Source organism: Tachypleus tridentatus, chromosome 6, assembly GCF_004210375.1.
Source record: "Tachypleus tridentatus isolate NWPU-2018 chromosome 6, ASM421037v1, whole genome shotgun sequence".
NCBI classification, from domain to species: Eukaryota; Metazoa; Arthropoda; class Merostomata; order Xiphosura; family Limulidae; genus Tachypleus; species Tachypleus tridentatus.
Genome location: NC_134830.1, coordinates 135,588,194 through 135,612,026, shown reverse-complemented (window position 1 = coordinate 135,612,026; position 23,833 = coordinate 135,588,194). Strand labels below are relative to the sequence as shown.

Below are 23,833 nucleotides of genomic sequence, written 5' to 3'. Positions count from 1 at the left end.
TTATCTTGTACACCCTATGTACAATAGAAAAAAAGCCATTTATGTACAAAGACTAAGAGTACATACATACTGGATGTTGACAAATATGACCCTGACATCCACACTCAGAAAGAGCACAGACCTCTGCAGCAACAGAACCTTCATCAGTCACAGCACCATAATTTCTCCCCCTTTACTACTCTGTTATATTCTGGAGTACAGATTCCCTACAGAGCTATCAGTTAGATCCAACTAACAAGAAGTTTAAAGCTCCCCTTGTTAGCTAAAACAAGGAAAGATAAACATAAAACTGAGACAATAATACAAAAAAATGCAATGTTGACATACAGCTAAGGTAATCTAAAACTTTCTGAAAAGCTCTCTTAAACCTGCAAAGACTTCTGAAAACCCACTTCAAAAGCTATGTTTAACATGGAAAACCCTGGTTTTCAATACTGTGCAAATACTGAAAAGAATATCATGAGCAAACTAGTCAGGCATTGCACTTCATACAGGGGACATTGAGTCATACAAGTTACAACAAGGAAGTCCTTGGTCATTAAGAAATGCCAAACTGTATCAAAGCGCTTGTAAAGGTTTGTTAACCTTTTGTTTTCATGAGATGTTCTAACTTTATGTGTATATTAAACTTAATTTTGTCTAGTTTATCACACACACAAAAAAAGACTTTCAGTGCTAGTTATTCAGAGGTAGTAACACATTTGCAATTTTGTCATTTGTTGACAAAGAAATACATATTAAGTACTGTGTGTGAACATTTTCGGGGATTGACAAACCTTTATTTTGTTCTTGTAATAATGCTATCTTAAAGTAAAATATGTACTGAGCATTAACCTTTGCAGTAACATTAAAAAAAATGTTTTTAATACAACTGAATACTAAAAACTGATACAGAGATGTTATGGCAGGTTTTTATTTACTGCTGGGTGCTTTCAGTCCAGAAAATTTTACCCTCTTACCAATAATTTTAGATCTACCAAGGTAAGTAAAAATAAGAAAGCCAGTTATAAAATTTCTGGCATTTCATATTACTACATGTAGTGCAAGTTCTGAAATTTTTCTGTTATCAAACAAAACCATTATAAATCTTATTCTCCTCCCCAGAAAGTTGATAGATACTGGAAGATAACAAAAATCCTGTATAATATGTGGTTCAATCCAGTCACCATATAGACTTGCACAAGAGAACGCTTGCTATTAAGAAACATTCAAATCTTCATTTGATTAAGATTTTTTTTATTACTATAAAAAAGTTTAACAAACATTGAGAAAAGGTGTTTATACAAACAACTGTCATGACTAGCATGAAATAACTTAAAACCATTTAAACAATAATAATTTTACACATCCTACAAACTCTTATGAATGCACTTGAATTGTGGGTAGGTAGATAGACCAAACTTTTAACCATACAATTACCTGTTATTAAATGACTGCTTTAATATTATAAGAAAGTAAAAACACTAAATAATATAAACTGGTAATTCACAAATTAACATCTTATATCACAATTTAATTAGTCTATATATCCATATCTCCTTAGCTGATAATATTCTGAATGATCCTATTGAAGATGATTTTAGTTTGTATCAGGGTTTGGATTGAAAAGGTACATCCTAGAAACATAAAAGAAATAAACATATAATTGAATTTCAGGAAAAGACAAGATCATGAAAAGTTTATTAGAGCTTCAAGCTTCATATATAACCAGAAGATGGATAGAGAAAAATAACATGCATCTCGCCTATAATCATCTGCAATACACAAATGCACACTGAGTTTATGACCACCGTCTGATTATTAATCTTTTATTGAAAAAGTATAGCAAGCAAAGTATAGATTTACTGATGAAAGTTTGTTCATTGTTTGGCATTTATTAGTGCAAAGCAACTTGACTATCTGCACCAAATAAAAAGTGAAAAATAAAAGTAAAATTATCAAAATATGTAAAAGGAAATCACGTTTAAACAAAGGCCAATTTTCAAATTAAAAACTTAAATAGAATTAAAAAGTCCAATGCTCTTAAAAATTCAAAAATGTAACTGAAGTGAACAGTGTCACCATCATCAATAAACCCAAGGTAAAAACTGTCTAAAATGGTGTTGTTGCTCATGGTTGTAATGAGTTATGGCAAGACAGTAAAATGTGGGATATTTTGACTTGAGTGTCACACACAAACCACATACTGGTGCATCCCTCATAGATAAAAGAAAACTGTAACCAATGCATAGCCTAGCCAGGACAATTTCCTCCTCCTTATCCTTATGGAAGCAAAATGGACAAAAAGTAACAGACGGTTTGATCTGGAAAAGCTTGTTATTATGTTGCTCATTCCCAGTTGACTGCCAACTGGTGCAAAACCAAACCTTAGTCCATGAGTGGGACAAGCATGGCTGTGATAACACCAGAGCAGACAGACTCAGCTGTAGTGTCTGCAAGCTCATTCCCATTAATACTAACATGGCCCAGTATCCAGAAGAACTTGATAAAGAGAAAATGTTTACAATTTGGCCGTGAACACAGAAACTGTAGAAGGTGATTCTGTGTGCAACCATTGAACCACAACACACCATGACAGAGTCCACAAAGTCACCCAATTTCAAACCATTGGTATAAATGGGAATGGGAGAATTATTTGAAAGATTTTTTGGCTAATAGAAAACAGTACTTCCAATTGGGAGTATCTGCCTTCCTGAGATGACTCAAAGAAAGGTTGTATTTGGGGATAGTAATAAGCCATGGTTAGATGGGCTGACCAGTGGAGTCAGCAACATCATCCAAGGTCAAACTCAATTTAGCCAAGAGGTGATAGAGAGGACATAAAAGATGTTCTGTGCCCTTGTATTGTACAATTGTTGCTAGATGTGTGAAATGAAAGTCATCTTACAGTCAAATGTAACCCTCAAGAACTTTGCCTCAAGGACTACAGGAAGCACAACTTAACTGAGGCAGAGACTGGGATTGGGGTGGATACATGCAAATGGTTCTAGAGAGAGAAAAGGTAAAACTGTTTGCTGTGGCCCACTTTAGTAAAAAACTGAGGACAGTCTGTAGCTGCTGCTCAATAAATCTCATGCTCAATGACTGAAATGAGATGTAGAAGTTGTCAACATAGAGTACATTTGCAACTGTAGAAGGGAAATGTCCAGTGATTGCATTAATCTTTATAATGAAAGGTGTGACACTCAAGACACAGCCCTGAGGGACTCCAAGTTCCTGTGGGAAAGAATGAGAAAGTATTGGAACCACATGAACCACATGGAATTGCAGGTCCATTAAAAATATTTGATAAAATTGGGCAAATGGCCAGGCAACCCATTTCAGTAGAGGCCTCACAGAATGCCATATCTCCATGTAGTATTATAAGCTTTCTCAAGGTGAAAAATACAGTAACAAGATGCTATTGTGTAGAAAGCCTTCCCTGATTGATAGTTCAAGTGGAATCAGGTGGTGTGGAGTGCTGTCATTGGAATCCACATAGATGTACTGCCAGACTGATGAACAAAAAATTGAGTTCCACCAGCACAAAGGGGCAATTGCTCTGCTCGAGTCTTGATGGCTAAGAAGGTGGGGGATGAATCAGAAGTGCTAGCTGAATGAGAAAAGCTTTCATCAAGAGTATTGGTGATTCTATGGCCATCAGAGAGTATGATTAAAATGAGGCAGAAGTATACTGCCCACTGCTCTTCTGAATCTTGTCCCACATGATTTTGGAACTGGTAGTAGAAAAGATGCTAGTTGTGAACTTAATCCAAGATTCCTTCTGGTTTTGACATCTTAACTGCTGTGCATATGCACAGACTCACTGAAAAGCAATGCAATTTGAAAGTGTGAAATACCTAAGAAAGGTATCCCAGGCTTGTTTTAGAGCCTTCTGTGCTATGTGGGAGGCAGGATTCCACCATGGATGAAGATATCATAGAAAACATGTTAAGTTTTCAGTACTGATGAGAGAAAGGCTGTGATCCAAAAGCATACACTCTATGGAATGACCTTTCCCTTCAATGTCAGCACCACCTCAGAGGGGATTATGTCTATTAAAATCTCCCAGGATTAAAAAGGGAGATGGCAATTGTTCAATGAAAGCATCAATGTCTGACTGATCATAAGTCTCTCAATGAGACAGTTAGAACAAACAGTGATGGTGTGTGAGCCAAGAAAACATAGATGGCTACAGCCTCCAAGGGTGTAACAAGTAGCAAAGACAGGGCAGGCACCTGCTGATTTACCAGCAGTGTCACCTCTCCATGCATCCATCCATCACACCAACATTATTTCTGTACAAAGAAAACTACCAAAAGGTGACTGTATTGGCAAGTTTCCTGTAAGGATAAACACACAGGATGATAAGAATCAATCAAATTCTTAATGTCATCTATATTCAAACAGAAATCTCAACAGTTCTATTGCATCAATGTGGCCATTTTTATTTAAATGAAAACCTATTTGTTTATGAACATGTTGTTTTTCCTTATTAGAAGGAGGTTTTTTGACCTCCATGGATTCTGTCCTGGATTGAGTTGGCAGGTCTCTTTCAGCAGATTTAGAGTCCAGCAAACTGAGGTTGAGAATGAATTTATTGTTCAAGACCTTGGGGTCAAAGGAAGTGCACCCAAGCAGTCACTGGAAGGATTGGGAGGTACAGAGATTTAAGCAGATGTTGACTTGTCTATTCTCTTAACCACAGATGGCTAAAGACTCTTTACATAGTTGGAGAATGACTCTGTTGGAGGCACGGAAAGATCTGTCTGCATTCTCACTGTAACAGAGTGCATGAGCATATACCTGAAACAGAGTGGGGGGCAGTAACTTCCTATCCTTGAGATATGAAATACTGTTTAGTTTTTAAGTGGTACACCTCTTTCTCTTCCACATATTTAGGGCAAGATTGAAAGTACGAGGGGTGTAAACCACTACAGTTAACACATCGTGGTTCCAATTTGCACTCATAGGAATCATGGTCTTTACCACCAAAATGAGCATATGTTAAAGATCCATGACAAGAGGTCTTTTGATGTCCAAACCACTGACACTGGAAACATCAGAGAGGGTTGGAAATATATGGCTGTACCTTAACAGTTTAAATATCCTGCCTTGACAGTGGGAAGTGGACATGCTTTTTAAATCCCTTTCAACTATAACTGCTCTGTAAAAATTCAAACTTGCATGGGGAGTAGCTATGGTGAGTTTGGTATGTTGTGGTGGTGATGTTTTCCCCAAGATGTCTCCTGAGCACAGCTTTCTTACTGACTTGAGGGAACCAGCAAACCCCTCTAATCCCTTTTGAATGAAAAAGGTGGACTTCTGCCCTAACATTTTGCAGACAATAAGTGCAGTATGAAAAAGTGAGGTGCTGAGTCTGACTTTGATGGTAATTCTATAATAGAATTGTCTATATGTGGTCATTTGCCGATAATCTGTTTTTTTCATTTTTACTTTTTTGTTCATGGGTGGGGGTATCCATAATAAAATTAGAACATTCTAGTGCCCACTGTCCCCACCCATCACAGAACCCTACAATCCCAAAGAAGGACACTGCAACAACAGCAGGGTTTCGTGAGCACTATACCCAAACACCAGCATCAGATGCAATGTCCACAAGACTTGTTGAGAACATCCAACACTGGTACTTGGTTGATCCTAGTCCAAGTAGACCAGCTGACTGACCCTGGAGGGTCACCCCAAGGCCTTGCATCTACAGGAATTCAAGGCCAAAGTGGTATGTTATGGTTCAACCCCTCAATTACCAGGGTCCTCTCCTCCCCTTCACAGGTTGCCACACATGGCAAACATGTGGGTGGATGTTTAGATCCAAGAGTAGATAAACTGAAAGTACAGAACCTTCTCTGGGAGGTCCCCTTACTATGTACAGGAATCCACCTCAAGGAGTACTGATGTCAGATTCAGGCCACAGTATCACTAGTCCTTGTGTGACATCAATGCATCTCTAAATTACAAAGATCTCCAAACACCATTGATAATGGGGTAGAGATGAAAAGCTTCCAACTTAAGGAATAAAAAAAAGTTTATGTTCTGTCTACCTTTAAGTAACATATGTAGGTGACAAGCAATTGTCATTTCTATCTTTATCATTGTTGAGGAATTGAATTATGGAAGTAAGGTGTATTATAAAACCTTTTGTATAAGTATATAAAAAAAAGAGGTAGTTTAAGTACGAGCTATTATTATGAAAACTTGGAGAACAGTTATAGTTGAAAGAACTAGGCATGATCTAATGGTTACTACGAGAGTCAATGAGATGGAAGGTCCATGGTTTAAGCCTGTAATATACAACTGAACATGTTCTACACTTTTAGCTTTGGGTGCATTATAAAAGTGATAGTCAATTCCATTACTCAATTAACAGTAGCAGTGGGTGCTGTTGACTGATTGTACTTTATCTGTTCAGTCAGTAGATCTCAATTAAGCTATGCCTGAATGTTTGGTTTTACTTGAACCATCCTCCAACAACAATCAAACCATAATTTCAGAAGCAAAGATAATGGTATCAAGTTTACCTTAAGCTCACAATACACCTTGTGCACCAACAATCTTTCTTTAGAGCCAAACATTTTCTCACTGGCTGCACTCCCCAAGATGCTGAAATTGTTGGTTGTAATTCCAATGTCACAGTCTTGCAAACAGTGACAAGGAATGGTTGGCCAATTATATTGGATATTTTGTGAACGTTCTTTAATTTTTGAGCTCAAACAACAGATTGTAGAACATGGATAGCCATGGTTACACTTTGGTCATGGGAAGTCACACTTTCCTAAATTGAAATTGTATTTCCAATAATACTTACCTCCTCTGACACTATAGTTATTTCATAACCTCTAGGATTTCTAATCTAAGCATTGATCATGCTTGCTCCAATCTGTATATACCTCACTTGAATGCCCTTGGTCAAATCTAAATCTAATTTGCAAAATTCTCCACCAAAGTCGACATTCCTCCAGCCTTGGTACTGTATATAAGCACCTCACTTCGATTATGTGATAACTTCTTTTCAAGATTTACAACAGCTCTTAGTAGGGAAACAGAGCAGAAGAGTGTCAGCCAAAGTAAGTATTATTGGAAATATATTTTAGGTTTAAGAAAATGTTAACTTCCACAACATACTTACCATCTGCTGACACTATAATCTCACATTGAGAAGGTAGAGAGGCCAGTGCAAGCATAATCCATATAGAAAGCATCTGCATAGAAGTGTATCAAGATAAATAGTAGACACATGGAGGAACCACACTATACCCAGAACAGGTATGCTCTTCACCTAGAACCTAGTTCCTGCATCAAGGGTGAAACAGTACACAAGTAATCATTATTATATACCAGCCCCAACCAGACAGTTAAGATTCAACGACTTGGTGTTGGAATTAAGAATTCTTGATCCCTATATCCCACATATATATGTATAGACATACTTGGATTTGAACCCAACCTGTAGCCATAGAGTGATGCATTCTGAACCACTGGAATTATGACGAGAAAGTAAGCAACACTGAAATGGAGGAACTTTCACTTCTACCCGAAAAAGCCCAAAGTTTCAGAATGACTATATTGTGTATGCCTTACCAAACCAAAGAAACAGAGCACATTTGGTCTGGAATTATGAACATTAATCCTCTCTCAAACCAAATGGGAAAGGAGCATTCCACTTGCCCTGGAATTACAGAGAAGATGTGGAACAGTGCTCAACAAAGGACCTTGGATGTGACCACTTTGTGTTTGGTATTATGAGGAGGTAGTGGATATCCTTTTATAAACAGTATACTAAACTAACATGGATCAAAATGAAAAGCCAAGCACACTCCAACCCAATAGAGTAGTGCTCAATCTCAACTGGTACCACAATTAAGGTCACAAACAGATTGGTGTTGCTCCTAATGACATCTGGGAAAAACAATCCAGGGACCCAGATAGGAGGGTCCCCAAGTATGCCCTCTTCTCCACGAGTGTGGGAGGAACACACTCTGACACTCGGGTGAAAAAGGTTCTGTCCAATAACACAGTGATTGCAAACTGGGTGTGTTAAAGACTCCCTAGCTACACTACAACTGTCCATTGGTAGTTTACAGTTTTTGGAAAAAGTGAAGTACATGCATACATACATGTTTTCCTACATTACCTACAGTACTGTCAACTTGCTCATATCTCTCTAAAAACTTGAAAATGATTTACAAAGTATATGGAACAAACCATAAACAAACAAAAAAACGATATTTGTTTACAAATTAAGCTTAGAATTGTTCTCAACCAAGAGGTTGTATATGAAATTACTTAAAATTTAAAATAAGAAACCCTTCAAGATCTCACTTTGAAATAATCTACAAATTTATTTGTCCAAGGTGTAACCATGCACAACATACACTATATAATCAGTCAGCCATTCTTCATCACTGTTTGCAAAACAATTACAACCAATGATTTCAACATCTTGGGAAGTGTGGTCAATGAAATGATACTCCTCATAAAAGAAAGCTTTTGGACATACAAGGTGTAATCTGACCTTTGGGGTCTCTGACTTGACCATTTAGCCCACAAGTCACATAAGGTACCATTTAGTTTGAGAATACCTAGTTTTACCATAACTGAAATAACTCAAAATATCTGAACCTTGACTAAAGGCTAGCATGGCAGAAAAACAAAAAGTGTAACATATGTGTGTTTGTAAGAGACTAATGTGGTTGAAGATAAAATATACATTCTGATGTTGGATACCAAGTAGGCCAGTAGCATAAAAATTGTTTCCTTTACATACTTAATGTTTAATGCTTTAAACAAGAAAACAATCTGAATTAAATACTAGAGATTATCTGGCCTGTATATACATATTACTTGTAACACACACACACATGCAAAATCAACTTACCATTGTAAAAACATTATCCCAGTGTTATTGTAATTTTTACACTAGCCTTAGATAAGTAGAGATGAATGTAATGATACCAGATGCCACAGAAAACTGAGTGTTTCTGTTTTTACCTTTTTTTCCTTTGTCCTCATCATAAACACTGAAAGTTAAACTGTGCCAGCTTCTCTGTAACCTCAACATGGGTTTGTAAAATTTTATTTAGAAAATCACTTTACAAGTAAAAGTTATACAGTACAATATTATTCTCTTCTTCCCTACCGAGTTTTCTTTACCTAATCTGACAATTGGCAGCTGTAGAAATTGACATTGAAGTTGGAAGATCTGTCCATCCACAAAAAAAGAAATGAAGAGCGAACATTTAAGCATGGTTTATTTTATTTATTATTTTTCTAATTCCTTAAATTTTTGAGAAATTTTATTTGTGGTTTTAAAATGCAATGTTTCACAAATGCAATGTAATAAAATCACATTAATCAGCTATATATAATAAAAAGTGTATTACTATAATTTAAACTTTTGGAACTGTTACAGTGTCACCTTATATGGAAAAAAAATTTTGTTCTCAAAATTTTGAAACAATGTTGTGATTTCTGCTTCAGAGTTTCAAAGCCCCTAAAACAGGTTATTTATACCTTTAAAATGAAATCCTTGGTTTTTGTGCACTTAGTTACATAATTTAATCACATTGATATACCAAAAATCCAGTGTACATTTTACAACCATTCAGCTTTCAAATCTTACTGGTATAAATCTTGGGACTCCAACATTCAGTGCTTTGGTTTCTCTGGGATGATGAGGAAGAAACCTTTTGTATAAATAAAAGTACAATTAAACCTGTTGCTTTTTAAAGACCATTATGACCAGAGAGATACACGGCTGCAGAAGTACAGCAGTCATTCTCTGGGAATTCCCAGAAGTTAGTCCAACTTTCTGAGAAAGTGTATTATCCTACCAAATACACAGGACTTTATACCATGATCTGTACAGCATATAGCCCCATGATTTCAAAACTTTTCTCACTGATGACACCCTAATCCACTTACCTTGATTTACACTACATACTGGTTATCATATAAAATATTTTTTGTAGTTTTTTTTTATGTTCTTAGTTATACTTCATTTGGTGAAGCCCTCACAACACCCTAAAGAACTAACTGTGACACACAAGTATGTCACAACATGCTGTATGGAAAACTGCTGATATAACCACTAGAAAACATAGAGGTTCATTTGAAATGCATTATATGAAAAGAAAGTTAGTATAAGCCATAGATTACACTATGTAACACAAATTTTGTTCCTGGATATTATATGTTATTTCTTAATTGCTTATGGTGTAAAAGTATAGAAAATGGCCATTATTGCCTCAAATAAAACAAAAACTGAATCTCTAATTTGTTGGTGTACTGAATTGTTTGTAAATGAAGACATATAAGAATTTGTTACTGTAACCTAACATGCTTTCCTGACACAGGTTTATTTTTTCAAGAACATTTAACCTGTGAAATGAGGCTGCAGTATATAACTACACATACACTACATAAACAAGTAGAAGCATGGACAGTGTGTTTAAATCTTTGATCAAGGTTAGGAAATAATTTTATGGGGAATAGGTAAAAGTTGTGGTATTAACACAACAATATACAAACACTTGTTTATATACAGGAAAAAATACTACACCTTAAGAACATAATTTATAACTAAAAACAATAAATTTTAAACAAAAAAATATAGAGTCTATTTATTTAGTGATGATACATCCACACTTCAACAATTTACTAATATTTTAATTAGACAAATAATTATGTTATAGGCTATCAACTATAACCAACATGTACTATTTGCATCTGTGTTCACTGAACCCATCCACTGTGTGTGTGTTTGTGTGTGATTGTTTTCTTATAGCAAAGCCACATTGGGCTATCTGCTGAGCCCACCGAGGGGAATCAAATCCCTGATTTTAGCATTGTAAATCCATAGACTTACTGCTGCATCAGCAGGGGCTCCACTTGTACTTCACAATTACCTAAAACGTTTAAATACAAGTGTTCTCATATATTACCAACTGTACTGCCAATAATAGTTCATAGTTATCTGAAAACTCCAAATACAAATTCACTCATGCATTATATACAGTACCATCTCAGCATTATCCCAAAACAGTGGTGTCTTACATTACTTATGGTATTACTGTCCATCAGTAGTTCACAGTTTTCAAAACATACATGTTTTCCCAATACTCTGTATTCCCAAATGAGGAAAATATTTTATTACGAAAAAGTTGTAAAAACAACAAAAACAGGCAGATAAAGAACAAATAATTTTTGTCACTGATATCTACACTTTTACTGACTATTAATTAGTTTTGTTTGATTAAGTGTACAAAAAACACAATATTTTAATTTACTGTAGATAAAAAGTGTAGATCATCCTTCTAGACTTACATAAAATATGGAGTTCTGAGAATCTGATAACCTTCTGCTTGGTTTGGAAACACGTCTTCAAGAAAATAATACAGATGACCAACTGCTATTCCTGTACAATGAGAAAACACACACACACACAGATACATATACATACATATGCAAATGTTAAGTGAAAAGATCTAACAGTTACAGATGTAGTTATAATATCCTGTAAAAAATTGTAAAAAGCTATCAGAGACTTACATACAGAAATTAAGTGTTAAAAGTTGAATGATTAATTCAGTGAATTACTGTTTATGAACATTTATTAGTGTCAGATAAAAGTACTGATTAATCATAATTATAATAACATTTATTAGTGCTATAAAAATAATAAATGGAAACAAGTTCGTTTGTTCTATTCTTCCCTTTTCCAAATATTACAATTATGCAATGCCAAAATGATGACATCAGAATCTCCAATTATTTTTTAGTAATTCAAGGGTGGTTGTCTTGTGATTTGATGTTTTAATTTATGTTCTCACCAAACAAGCTCTCCCCTTTTAGCCATGGTGTGTGTGTGTGTGTGTGTATTTGTGATATATTTGTTTTTGAGTAATGGTAAAATCAAGGTTATCTGCAACTGTCATTAATTTTGAACTACTGACCAGCAACCACCACTGCCAATTCTTGGGTTACTTGTTTACCAATGGTTGATAATAATGATTGTTACTTCAATGGTTGTCTAGTCGTTAGTTCTCAATTCATGTAGGAATCATCCTAAGCACTAGAAAATATCAGCCAGAGGGATATTATAATGAAATAACAGTTAAGCTTAGTAATTGGCAAAGAGTAAACCAAGTGTTTGTGGTGGGTATTGTCTGCCAGTTGCTTCCTCTCTCTGGTTGACAATTCAAAATTAAGGAGGATGAAACATCACTTGTTCAGTTTCAGATACATACCAACGAACTTGCATGACATTATTGCTAGGACTACTTCTATTGGCACAACTATGGTTTACAACATTCATATGTTCTACCTATACATAACTATGAGGGTATGGCCTAGAGGACATTGGGTACATATATAGCCTCACAGATGCCTGCTGTCCATGTTTATCTTGTTTGGATTGAACAGTAGTGAGGCTTTAACTTAAAACATTGCTCATTTTTACAAGCTACAAGTGTAATCAGTATTACTTACTCAAGGTAAGATTGCTTCATTCAAAAAATTTTATAAAGCAATATTCATAATTCCTTATTAACTCAAACAAAATGGTGACAGCTGAATAATTTGTTCATTTAACTTTGTCAAGTTATTGGACATGGACTGACAGCAGTCTAACAATAAGTAAACCGGTTATATCATTAACCAATTTACAAGAACAGGACTAGCTCTAGTTAGATAGGAAATACTGAAAATGGAAAATAAAAGTCTGATGATGCATAAATAGGTAATTTTGCCCTCATAATGTATAATGACAAGTAAATATACAATCAGGACAAATATGTCAAATGGGCATTTTGCTATTACAGAATAAAATACTTCTGACTCACTCACACTAGAATATTACTGTGCACAAAATAATAACCATTTTTTTACCCATGAAATCTTATTTTCCTCTATATTTCACAAGCAAACTAACATATGTACTGTTCAGTTTATTATCCTTTCAAACAGTAAAGTTGCACCTAAAGTATCCCTGTAACTGACTGTTTATATTAGTTGTGTTCATAAAATATAATACTGGGAAGAAATGTAACTAAAGGTAGAAACCTTATGTTAACCTGCATCTAGTAGTAATGTTAAAAGTCACTGTTATGTTTAAAATATTTAAAATATCAAGGTCTTATGTAATGTTTATTTTCATCAATAGATATTGAGTAGTTTTATTAATATTGGGATAATATATAGAAAGAAATTCACAGAATGACAATCATATTTTAAGGTTTAGAAAAAAATTTGAGAACTAACCCATTAAATCCACTAGTATAGAATTTCCAAGCAAAAATGAAAATAACAGAAGAATCCAAGGTAGGAATATAGCCTGAATATGTAACAGACCAAAGAAGTTCATGCGGTAGTAGGAGTTCTTACGGCTCCAAATATAAATCACCATCATCATAAATGCTTGTCCAAGAAAAGGGAAGTTGGCAAAAATGGCAATTATCTGAGCTTAGAAGTTAAGTTTCAGTTTCTTATGAAGATTATGTAACTGAATATTATTTCATTTTCTACCTTAACCCTTTCACCGTGGATAGCAACTATAGTTGATAGCAAATCAATGGAAATCTACTTTATTTTCATGGCCATCAAAAACTTTCCCTCTCAACAGTTAAGAGTAACAAACATGCATGAGCTTGAATAGACCTCTAGACATTGGGTGTGGCAGCATATGGGAGTACAATCAGGAAAGACAAATTTAAACAATGACTCAGCTAGTGCCCCAGCCAACAGATGATGCAAGGCACCCACACACAGAGAAATCAGCTTATTATTGTATATTCTCTGTGTATTTACCATAATTTAGTTAAGTCATTGATTTCACAAAACCAAGATATGTAATGTAATTGTGTCTTGGATATCATGATGCATAGTACACCAAAACACACACTACTAATTTATGGTTGATACTGATTGGGGACTGACTGTGAAATATAATTATGCAGTAAAAGGGTTAAAAAAACATGACTTGATAATTAGTTTTTCCTTTTTACTGAATCTACTGTATTTTTCAAACAGGTGGGCTAAATACCATTTTAAATTCTTGTGAATCATGGTAGTAGTTATAAACGTAAAAAGGATACAATCATTACACTGCCTCCAAACAGAAACATGAAAAATAAGTCTGCAGTTTGACCATAAAAGGAAGTCTCTTCCAACATCCTACAGTACCGATACATAAATATTATGTTGAAAATAAACTGAAATCCTAATTTGCCAAAAAATAGGAAAGTGGTGAGTATTCTCCATATCTGAAAGAAAAAGATAAAAACAAATCATAAAATAATCCAAATTATGTAAAATTCCATTCTATCCAACTTAATATCTGTTAATATTATAGGTTTGATTTTTTGCCTGTAAGATTACTGTTACGTGATATATGCCATGAAAAATAAATTCTAATGTTATCACATTGTTATGTACTTTTCACTGGTAAAATATGTCACAAAATTTATTATTGAAATTTTAGCTTTTGAAAACAGTTTAAGAATACCAGAGGTGGCCAAACCATGGCTCGTGAGCCACACGTGGCTCTTTCACATACAATGTGCAGCTCGCAGAAATATGTCGGCTGAACTCCTTTTTGCATCACAATTAATATAAAAGGTGAATAAAAATTTTAAGCTTTATAATTATTTACCAGGTATAAACTGAGAGTCCACTGAATTAAAACATAAGTTTAATGTTCATGGTGAGTAAATATATTTAAGAATTTAAATCCTACTTTTAATGCTAAATTTGAGTTAGGAATTAAAGAAATTTCAGATCAGCAAGAGTCACACAGGAATTGTGCTGGAGAATCAGTAATTGTACAAGCTGGTGCTGACAATGTTAGTTTTAGTGGGTGTAGCTTACGATCATGTGATTGTAGTGTTGTAGGCAGTGAAATTAGCAGAGTGTCAGTGTAATACTGGGTGCTGTAGAGTTTGGTTGCGTAGCATGCTGGAGCCGTTTCTTTCTTTTCACTTTAATTTTTTAGAAGTGTCTGTGAAAATTTTGTGAAGGAAGATGGCGTCATCAAATTGTAAGAAGCAAAAGTATTAAGATGAAAACAGAAATTTTAAGCCAGAGTGGAAGGAAGATTTTGTATTCACCTTTAAAGGATGTAAACTTTTGTGTCTTATCTGTAATGTATTACTTAGTCACTACAAAGCCATTGACTTCAACCACCACTTTGAAAAAAATCACAAAAACATTTTGTCTGTTTAATCACCTAAATCAGAATTACGTAAATACAAGTTAACTGTGTTTAAATCATCACCAAATAACCAGGAGACACTGTTGACAACGTTCAGTAAGGAAGTTGATACGACTGAAGCTAGTTTTGTTATATCATGGAATACTTTTCGTGCTAAACACCCATATTCTGATGGTGAATTTGTTAAGAAGAATATAGTTGATGTTGTTGCAGTGTTAGATCCCAATAACACAAACCTTCAGCAACTAATAGCACAAACACCAGCTTCACACCATACTGCAGAGGTATCTTCCAGATCAGTGCTGATGTTGTAGGCAAAATGCAAAATGATTTAAAGAATTCCCTTGCATTCAGCTTAGCCCTTGACAAATCTACAGACATACAAGACAACTCACAACTGGCAGTATTTGTTCATTAGGTTTCCTCTGATGTAACTGTGAAAGAAGAGATGTTGGATTTAGTGGTATTAAAAAAACAACTCGTGGTGCTGACATTAAAAATGCACTTAGCAAAGCCTTAACAAATGCTCACATTCCATTGGATAAACTCATCAGTGTTGCAACAGATGGAGCACCTGCAATGGTGGGGAAAAATGCAGGATTAATTGCAATTATGAAAAGTGATCCCAGCTTTCAAGAGTTTCTCCCTGTTCATTGCATTATTCATCATGAACACCTGGCAGCCAGATACTTCAAGTATGAAGATGTTATGAATTTGTTTTTGAAATTGTCAATTCATATGCTTAAATGTGAAGACTCACTGACAGTTAACAATTTTATTGAAGAACTGGAGCTTGAAGATAAACCCAGTGATGTCTCTTTCTACTGCATTGTGAGATGGCTGTCAACCAGCAATGTCTTAAATAGGTTTGTGAACCTGTTGGAGTCTATTACTACTTTTATTGAAGAAAAGAAAAGATTCTATCCTCAACTTGGAAATGATGAATGGATGCAAGCTCTAATGTTCCTTACTGATATAATGAATCATCTACAAACTCTCAAATTGGCAATCCAGAGGAAGGATAAGATTGTTTCTGATCTTACTTAGACAATTTTCAGCTTTCAGAATAAAATAATACTTTTTCAAAAAGATATAGTCAAGAAAATTCAGTTACTTTCCCAATCTCAAAAGGAGAGTAAATACATTCCCTGAGATTGAAATAATAGACCACAAACTGGAAGAAAACAAAGTTAAATTACAAGGACTGCTTGATAATTTCCTAAAGAAATTTGAGAACTTGCAGAAGCTGAAGCCCTGATTCACCTCTTTTGTAAATCTATTCATGGTTGATGTGATCAAAGATGGTTGTCCAATTCTCAAACCTCTGGTTACAAAATCATCTGTTGTGGAAATGGAGCTAATAGGACTACAGGAAGACCTGGGTCTAAAAATGATCCATAAATCCAATTCTACAATTGAGTTCTGGAAGCAAGTTCCAAAAATAAAATATCCTGAATTGAAGAAAACCAGTGTGAAACTCATCTCAATTTTTGGCACAACATGCTACTGTGAATCACTGTACTCTGTAATGAACTTTGTGAAGTCAAAGCATTGTGCAATCCTTACAAATCAACACCTGACAGAGTTAATTCGTACCGCCTTAACAACATATCAGCCAAAATTTTAACGACTCACAACCAAGATGGAAACTCACAAGACCTCTACTAACAGTAAATAGCCTGATAATTGCATCAAAGTTTGTTTGTGTCAGAAAAATACCATGATAAGACTCAAATTTTGTAAGGTGGTACCTGATTAAAATATCTCTAATTTTATTGTTTTACATATTTTCTTCCATGTTTTTACTAAATATTTACAAAGACAAATAAATATCATTAAAATATCTGTTTTTACCCCTTTTATTTTTATTTTTGGCAGTCTCATTTAATGTTAACGAAATGCAAATTTACATTTTTATTAGATGTTTCCATAGTTCATTACTGTATTAAATATACTCAATATAGTTAAAACAATAATCAACCAGGATTTTGAAAACATTTGGTATATATATATATATATGTGTGTGTGTGTGTGTGTGTGTGTACTTTGTGATTATTTTAACTAATATAAACTAACAGTTTAAAAACTATATACATGAATAAATATTATGTACATATAACAATAAAAACGTGTGTGTAACAGTTGTTCATGTCTTGTGGCTCTCAAACATCTAATGTTTATCATATGTGGCTCTTACGTTAAGCAAGTTTGGCCATCCCTGAAGTGTACAATATACCAACTGAACAATGGTTTATCAGCAGGTCTAGAGATTAAACAAAAGTTAAAAATGTGTGGTGATGGTAAAACATCTGACCAAGTTCTAAATGTATGTCTTCTCCTTTCTTGCCACTTTTCAATTGCTATTATTTTGGTAGTTAATATAGAATATGTAATGACATACCATGGGTGTTGCTAGCTGTGAAGAGGATGCTGCTGATTTAGTAAAGAATGTAGATGATTTTGTGATTTTGGTGAATAAAGTTCAGGTGGGTTATCATAATTTGAATTATAAGTATAATTTGGATGGGAATAGCCTTAACAGTGACATTGAAAAAAAAATATTCGTGTAATAATTGATCGGTCCATAAAGTCATACAAGCAATGTGCTGTTGGTAGTTGTAGGGTAAATAGGATTTTAGGTTACATCTACATAAATACTCAATACAAATCTGAGGAGGTTATAATTTCATCACACTGGTCAGGCCATATTTGTAATAATGTTTTCAGTCTTTGGCTCCTTACCTTAGGAAAGACATTGAATTGTTGGAAAGAATTCTGAGAGAGGTTATTAAAATGGTAGTTGGGATGAAGGGATTGTCATATGAGGATTGTCCTTAAAATTGTTTTCTCTTGAAAAAAGAAGAGGTAAAGGGGATCTGATTGAAGTGTTTAAAATTGTAAAAGAAAATGATAATGTTGATGCATCAACATTTTTCACAGTTAATAGCAAGAATTATAGAACTAGGTAAAACGATTATAGATTTAGGCAAGGTAGATGTCATCTTCAGCCAAGACAATTTTATTTTTCAAATAGGGTGGTTGGCCTATGCAATGGGTTGTTTTTCGATGTTGTGGAGACAGTAAACTCGAGTGAGTTTAAAGGAAAGCTTGATAGATATATGAATAATAAGGGCTGGTTTTCAATTTTATTTTTTTTTATTTAATAGTTTTAGTTTGGCTTAGAGGATGGAACAGTTGAGATGACCTAAAGGTCATTTGTTGTCCCTAAACATTATGTTATGTCAGAAATGAAGTGTGTGCAATTTCAAAGAGAAGAAACTAAAAAGCTGTTAGCAGAATGGCTTCTTTCTCTGTGTTTGTTGATAAAGATGACATATTTTTTAACTGGTGTTTGTTTTTTCTTGACAATTATGTATTGAACAGAATTATTTTATGATGGTGACCTTGACCTCTTGATCCAAAAATCAACAGTTCTTTCTCGTTCTAAAAGGACATGACGTGAAAAGTTGGATTAAAATATGCTGTTTGGCCTGCCATTTCTCATGTAAAGTGGATATATGTGTAGAGACAGAAAATATCACCACTATATTCCCTACAAACATTTTCAGTTTCTGATAAAAGAGAAATTCTTCAAATCATGGTTTCTATAACATTTTAGGATAATGCAGGACCTAAATTAACTTTTTAAAAAAGCAACCCTAAAACTAGCCCTTATCATTCATGTTTATTATTAATCTTTCCCTTAAACTTTTTTACATTTACTGTCTCTTGTTATGTACAGGGTGGCCCGTAAGTCCCTACCCATCCATATATCTTATGTATCCAGTGTATCTGTGTGCTGTCCCTCATTCTCGCTGCATAATATTATGCAACGCCATGTTCTGCGAGACATTTTCCTCAACATAGCAGAGGTTATTGTTCCAAATGCCGCGGTAACAGCTGCCTTAAACTCATCATCATCATAACTGAATATAATAAAACAACATATGGATGGGTAGGGACTTACGAGCCACCCTCTATAATGATTTATCTCTGATAAGTTTATTATTTCACAATTTATAATTTCAAACAGTGCAAAACTGAATTCAATATTAACTTTGAAGTTATTTAAATGTACAGGTATAAACAGAGTTTTCTTTCTTAATACAAATATATTTTAGTATATAAAGAATAATAATATTTATTATAATGGTTATTACACATAATGATTTATGTAAACAAATTTTACAAACTTAAAAACAAAACTGAGTCTTTTATTTGGTCTGGAACTGAATATTTTATCGATGGTTCACGAGAAGCGAATTAATTCTGAATTAATATCAGTATAATTATTAACGGGGAACTGTTCTTTGGTCTTCATTTATCACACACTGAAATGTTTGCTTCTGAAGTTGTATAATGTCTTTGTAGAAATACTAATGTTCAGAGTTAATTTGCTGAAGTTGAATGGTTTGTAATGTTCAAAATCTGTAAACTTTCCTAGTCAAATATCTGTAGTTTCCCAAGTAATAAACATAAATCACAGTTATAGCTTCCAGGTTAATAGTATACCAACTGTAGCAAACAAACAATATAAACTGTCCCTTGGTGCATTGATTTATAAACTTTTGGTAAGGTTCTAGAAACTTCAGTTGGCTTAACAGTACTTGACCAATATGCTAGTGCTTTCATAAAACATATATTGTTGATTCTTGCATTCAAAAGTCTTCTACAAATTTAGGAAATAAGCAGGATTTTCCAATACACATTTAACAGTATAAGTTACATCCACTTCTAAATATATGTTAAACTAAAACATACATCAATATTAAAATAAATATATAATAGCAAATATATCACATTCTACAACATCTGAAGGCAACCTATTCTACAATTGAAAATTCAGACACACCAATTCTACACTCTTACCCTCATCTACATAACCAGTAATCTTTTCAAACAATGTCAAAATATTTGTAAGGCAAGATTTTTCCCATGCTGACTATCCAATAAAATTATAAACTTTGTTATGTGATTTCCCAAAGCATCTTTTAACAGCCAACCAAAACTTTTCCCACAACTGATGTAAGACTAGTATGTCTATAATTATTTGGATAATTTTTATCATCTTCCCTGAAAAGAGGAATTACATTAGCTAACTTCTAATTCTCTGGTACCTACCAACTATTCAAAAACTGACAAATAAAATAGTAGTAAGTGGTTCACATATCCAATCTTTAATCTACTTAAAAACCATTGGGGAAATATTATTTGGTGCTGGAATCTTATCATTTTATAAACTTCCTAATTTTTCTTAAACAGCTCAGAAATGTAGTCACCTTGTTCTTGTTTCTATTTATCAACTGTTCAAGATGTGGAAAACTACTTAAATGGAAGAAAAAGCAAAATTTAATAATCCAGCCATCTCATAACCATCATATACTAGTCTTCCTTTATTATCCCTTAAGGGTTCTATCCCCATTACAACATTTTGTTAACCTTTAATGTATTTAACCTGTTCAGTGCCATAGACGAGATAACTTGTCCAAGCCGATTGGTAACACAGTGCCACAAACGAGTTAATTCATTATAAATAATACCCAACTTCAACGCTAGATGTCAGCACCATACATGCATCTGACCTACTAACAAATTGTTTCACCTTTCATCCAAAATGGCGTCACGAAAAAAGTTACAAAATGAAGAAGCATTAGAGTTGTATTGTAGCAGCTGAAATACTTGGCAGTCAACAGGATAAAGAAATCCTTACTGTTAATTTTACATTTTCAGCCAACATTTTCTCATACATTCTTTTGATGTCTTAATTTCCAGTTTCACCAATGTTCTTGATATTCTATAATCTTCTAAGTCTCCTGTCATACAAATAAATTTAAATTTCTTAAATTTATGATGCTTTTCTATGATTTTATTTCTCAAATTCTTTGTGAGGCAACCTGGTTTTTTTACTTGCAGCATGAGGAATATTTTTACCTAGAAAATTTAAAACATTTTCCACATCTGATCAGTGTCTCCAAATAACCCAGCTGCCCAATTCATGACACAAAATGAAAAATCTTTATCTTCAAGAAAATATTTCTAAATAATGACATAAGAGAAGTTCTCTTACCTGGAAGTGTCTTATTATTAAGTTGGGGTTGAAATATAGTTGAGAAGGAGACACTATATCCAAATGCTGCAATATAAAAATAAGATTTTAGTTCACAAATGTCAAAGTGTACTGAGTGTCAAAACTTTGCTGCACCAATAATGAAAGAAAATATTCTTCTAGCCCTAAAGGTATTAAAAAAAATCAGCATTCTAAAAATAAATTACTGAGAAGGTAGTTTTACTTTTCTCCAATTTTTTTTTTTTTTTACTTATTCTTTCCAAATTTTAAATGTAACTTTAGTCTCCACATGAAGTGGATGTTCAAATCTCACCCTTTTGTGTCTTCTCTGACTGTTGAATTGGTACATCAGCTAGTGTAATATAAACATCTGAAAGGCACTATTAAACAATACTCTAAAGAGTTTTAAAATAGTTTACATCAAAAGCTAAATCTTAACTTTTTTGAAGCAACAGCTTCTAAGTTTCATAACAACTTGTCTGAAACAAAAAATAATTTAAATACTTCTCTTCCCAAGGTACAACATAAATAAATATTCAATATTCTTCTATAACAGTAAAACCACTAACAGTTTTTATTATTATTTTCTAGCCATGTTGTTTTCATCTACAATAACATTCCATTAAAATATTTTAAAACTCCAATAACTTTAACATTTCATTTTTGCAGTTAACTAAACCACTGAAAAATTACTTCTGGATGACTGACCCATGGAAATACTATACATATTCAAGTAAATTTATAAAAGATCTATGAATCTTTGAACAACTTCTAATGGAAGTTATAACTCTACTGCAAACTGGTAAATATAACTTAATATTCTAGTTTCACTTTATTGAAGTTAACACATATCAGTTTGTATAAAATACTGTGGAAATAATTTTGACAACTGTGTTGCATATTTTTAGTTACATGTAATTTTCAAAAGAAAAGAGATAATTAAAAAGAAAACAGTCACAAACGTTAAATATATGTTAGCATTACCACTAGTGATTGTTAATACTTCATACAGTAACTCAGTAAGTTTTGCAAGATAATCAGTGATTAACTGTGATAATCTTACTTGTACAAACTATAACTAGTAAAAACAATTTCCAACTTCAAATGCCTTTAATCAGATCTTAAATTATTTTTAAAGTTGTTACACTTACATTTTAACAGAATCTTTTTGTTATGTAAAATATATTAAAAGTTTTGCTTTCAGTACACTAGTTACAGTTTATAAGCTTCTCAGTTCGAAATATGGTTACTTGGAACACCTGTTATTTTATCCTTTTATTTCATGGTTCACGTCAAAGAATAAAACTTACAATAGCTCAGTTCATTTTAGTGTTTAATATTTATAAAAAAAAATGTATTTTTGTAGGCTATAAGGTGAAAGCCAAAGCCTTAAAATTAAACTTAATAATACAGCTTAAATTGTAACATGTAGTTGTAGACCCAACTATATTTGAAGAAACAAAAACAGTAGGAAAACTAATTTCATACATTTCAGGCCTTAAATCGGCTCTTTAAATTAGTTATATTTTCTTGAATTTGTATAATAAAACATCACCTGAATTACACTTTAGGCCCGAAACGCTGCGCGAAATTAATTACTTAGTTTTTATTAACATCTTATCTATGATCTAGTGTTTTTATTTCTTCACACACTACACGATTTCAATTTTGCTTTTCAAAATTTCATGCTTGTATCATATGATTATCAGTCTGACTAGGCCATTAAAACAGTGTTAGCCTAACTTCTAAGTTATACTTTTCTTTTGCTATGTTATTAAGTTTTTTTTCTAACATTTAAAACGAATAATATTACCACTGCTAAAGTTGTTAAAAAACTGGCTGTTGTGTATACACGAGTTATAACAGGTATCTGCATATATTCTTCCCACATACTATTAAAAGCCATCATGAAAGTTCGAATACTGAGCCTAAGGTGAAGAAAACAAATCAATGAAAAAACAATCACTTTGAATTTAACGTTTATTCTTAGGCTTACGTATGATCATAGACCAATACTGCAGTACTAATTGAAAACGTTTGCCAAAATAATAATAATAACATTGTATTAGCACCAAAGAGACTGCTTTTACAGTTTACTTCAAAATTCGCGCGCACAAAAAAGCTCTTTAAAGTGCATAAAGTCAAAAAGGAACGTTAAAAAGCAAATTGTGAAAATAATTATACATTATACTTTAATTAAATATAAAATTGGTTGGGTATAACAAATTTAAACTCCTATTGCACCTCACAAAGTATACTATCTGACATTTGTAAGAAATTAAGACGATACTGAAGAGACCGTTGTTTTAATTTACAAGAATACTCATAGGTTTCACGAATCGTTAGGAATGTAAAAAATAAATAATAACAAAATGTTTCAGTACTTTATATATAGGGCCTGGCATGGCCAAGCGCGTAAGGCGTGCGACTCGTAATCCGAGGGTCGCGGGTTTGCGCCCGCGTCGCGCTAAATATGCTCGCCCTCTCAGCCGTGGGGGTGTATAATGTGTCGGTCAATCCCACTATTCGTTGGTAAAAGAGTAGCCCAAGAGTTGGCGGTG

At 33.6% G+C, this 23,833-nt stretch overlaps 1 protein-coding gene across 2 annotated transcripts; it reads right to left on the bottom strand.

Annotated features, from left to right (window-relative positions):
* Positions 1-1,221: 1,221 nt before the first annotated feature.
* Positions 1,222-23,608, bottom strand: LOC143251469 (derlin-2-like). 2 transcript variants are annotated; one of them, XM_076502767.1, is made up of 7 exons: positions 23,517-23,608; positions 23,086-23,200; positions 21,273-21,338; positions 14,091-14,258; positions 13,258-13,453; positions 11,323-11,413; positions 1,222-1,616 (listed from the first exon to the last, which is right to left on the bottom strand). In XM_076502767.1, exons 2-7 carry the CDS (start codon positions 23,179-23,181, stop codon positions 1,580-1,582), a joined length of 654 nt encoding a protein of 217 aa, XP_076358882.1. In that variant the 5' UTR covers positions 23,182-23,200; positions 23,517-23,608; the 3' UTR covers positions 1,222-1,579. The 2 variants fall into 2 exon arrangements, with proteins under 2 accessions (XP_076358882.1, XP_076358881.1); XM_076502766.1 differs by lacking the exon at positions 23,517-23,608 and having other exon boundaries at positions 23,086-23,405.
* Positions 23,609-23,833: the final 225 nt, after the last annotated feature.

What these genes read in the sequence shown, in the direction of transcription:
- LOC143251469 (XM_076502767.1), bottom strand. Translation starts at nt 23,181, where the DNA reads ATGATGGCTTTTAATAGTATGTGGGAAGAATATATGCAGATACCTGTT. An exon ending in TAATAATAAGACACTTCCAG is followed by an intron (nt 14,259 to 21,272) that starts GTAAGAGAACTT and finishes TTTTTCTTTCAG; the next exon opens with ATATGGAGAATACTCACCAC. An exon ending in TTGGAGGCAGTGTAATGATT is followed by an intron (nt 13,454 to 14,090) that starts GTATCCTTTTTA and finishes TTCTAAGCTCAG; the next exon opens with ATAATTGCCATTTTTGCCAA.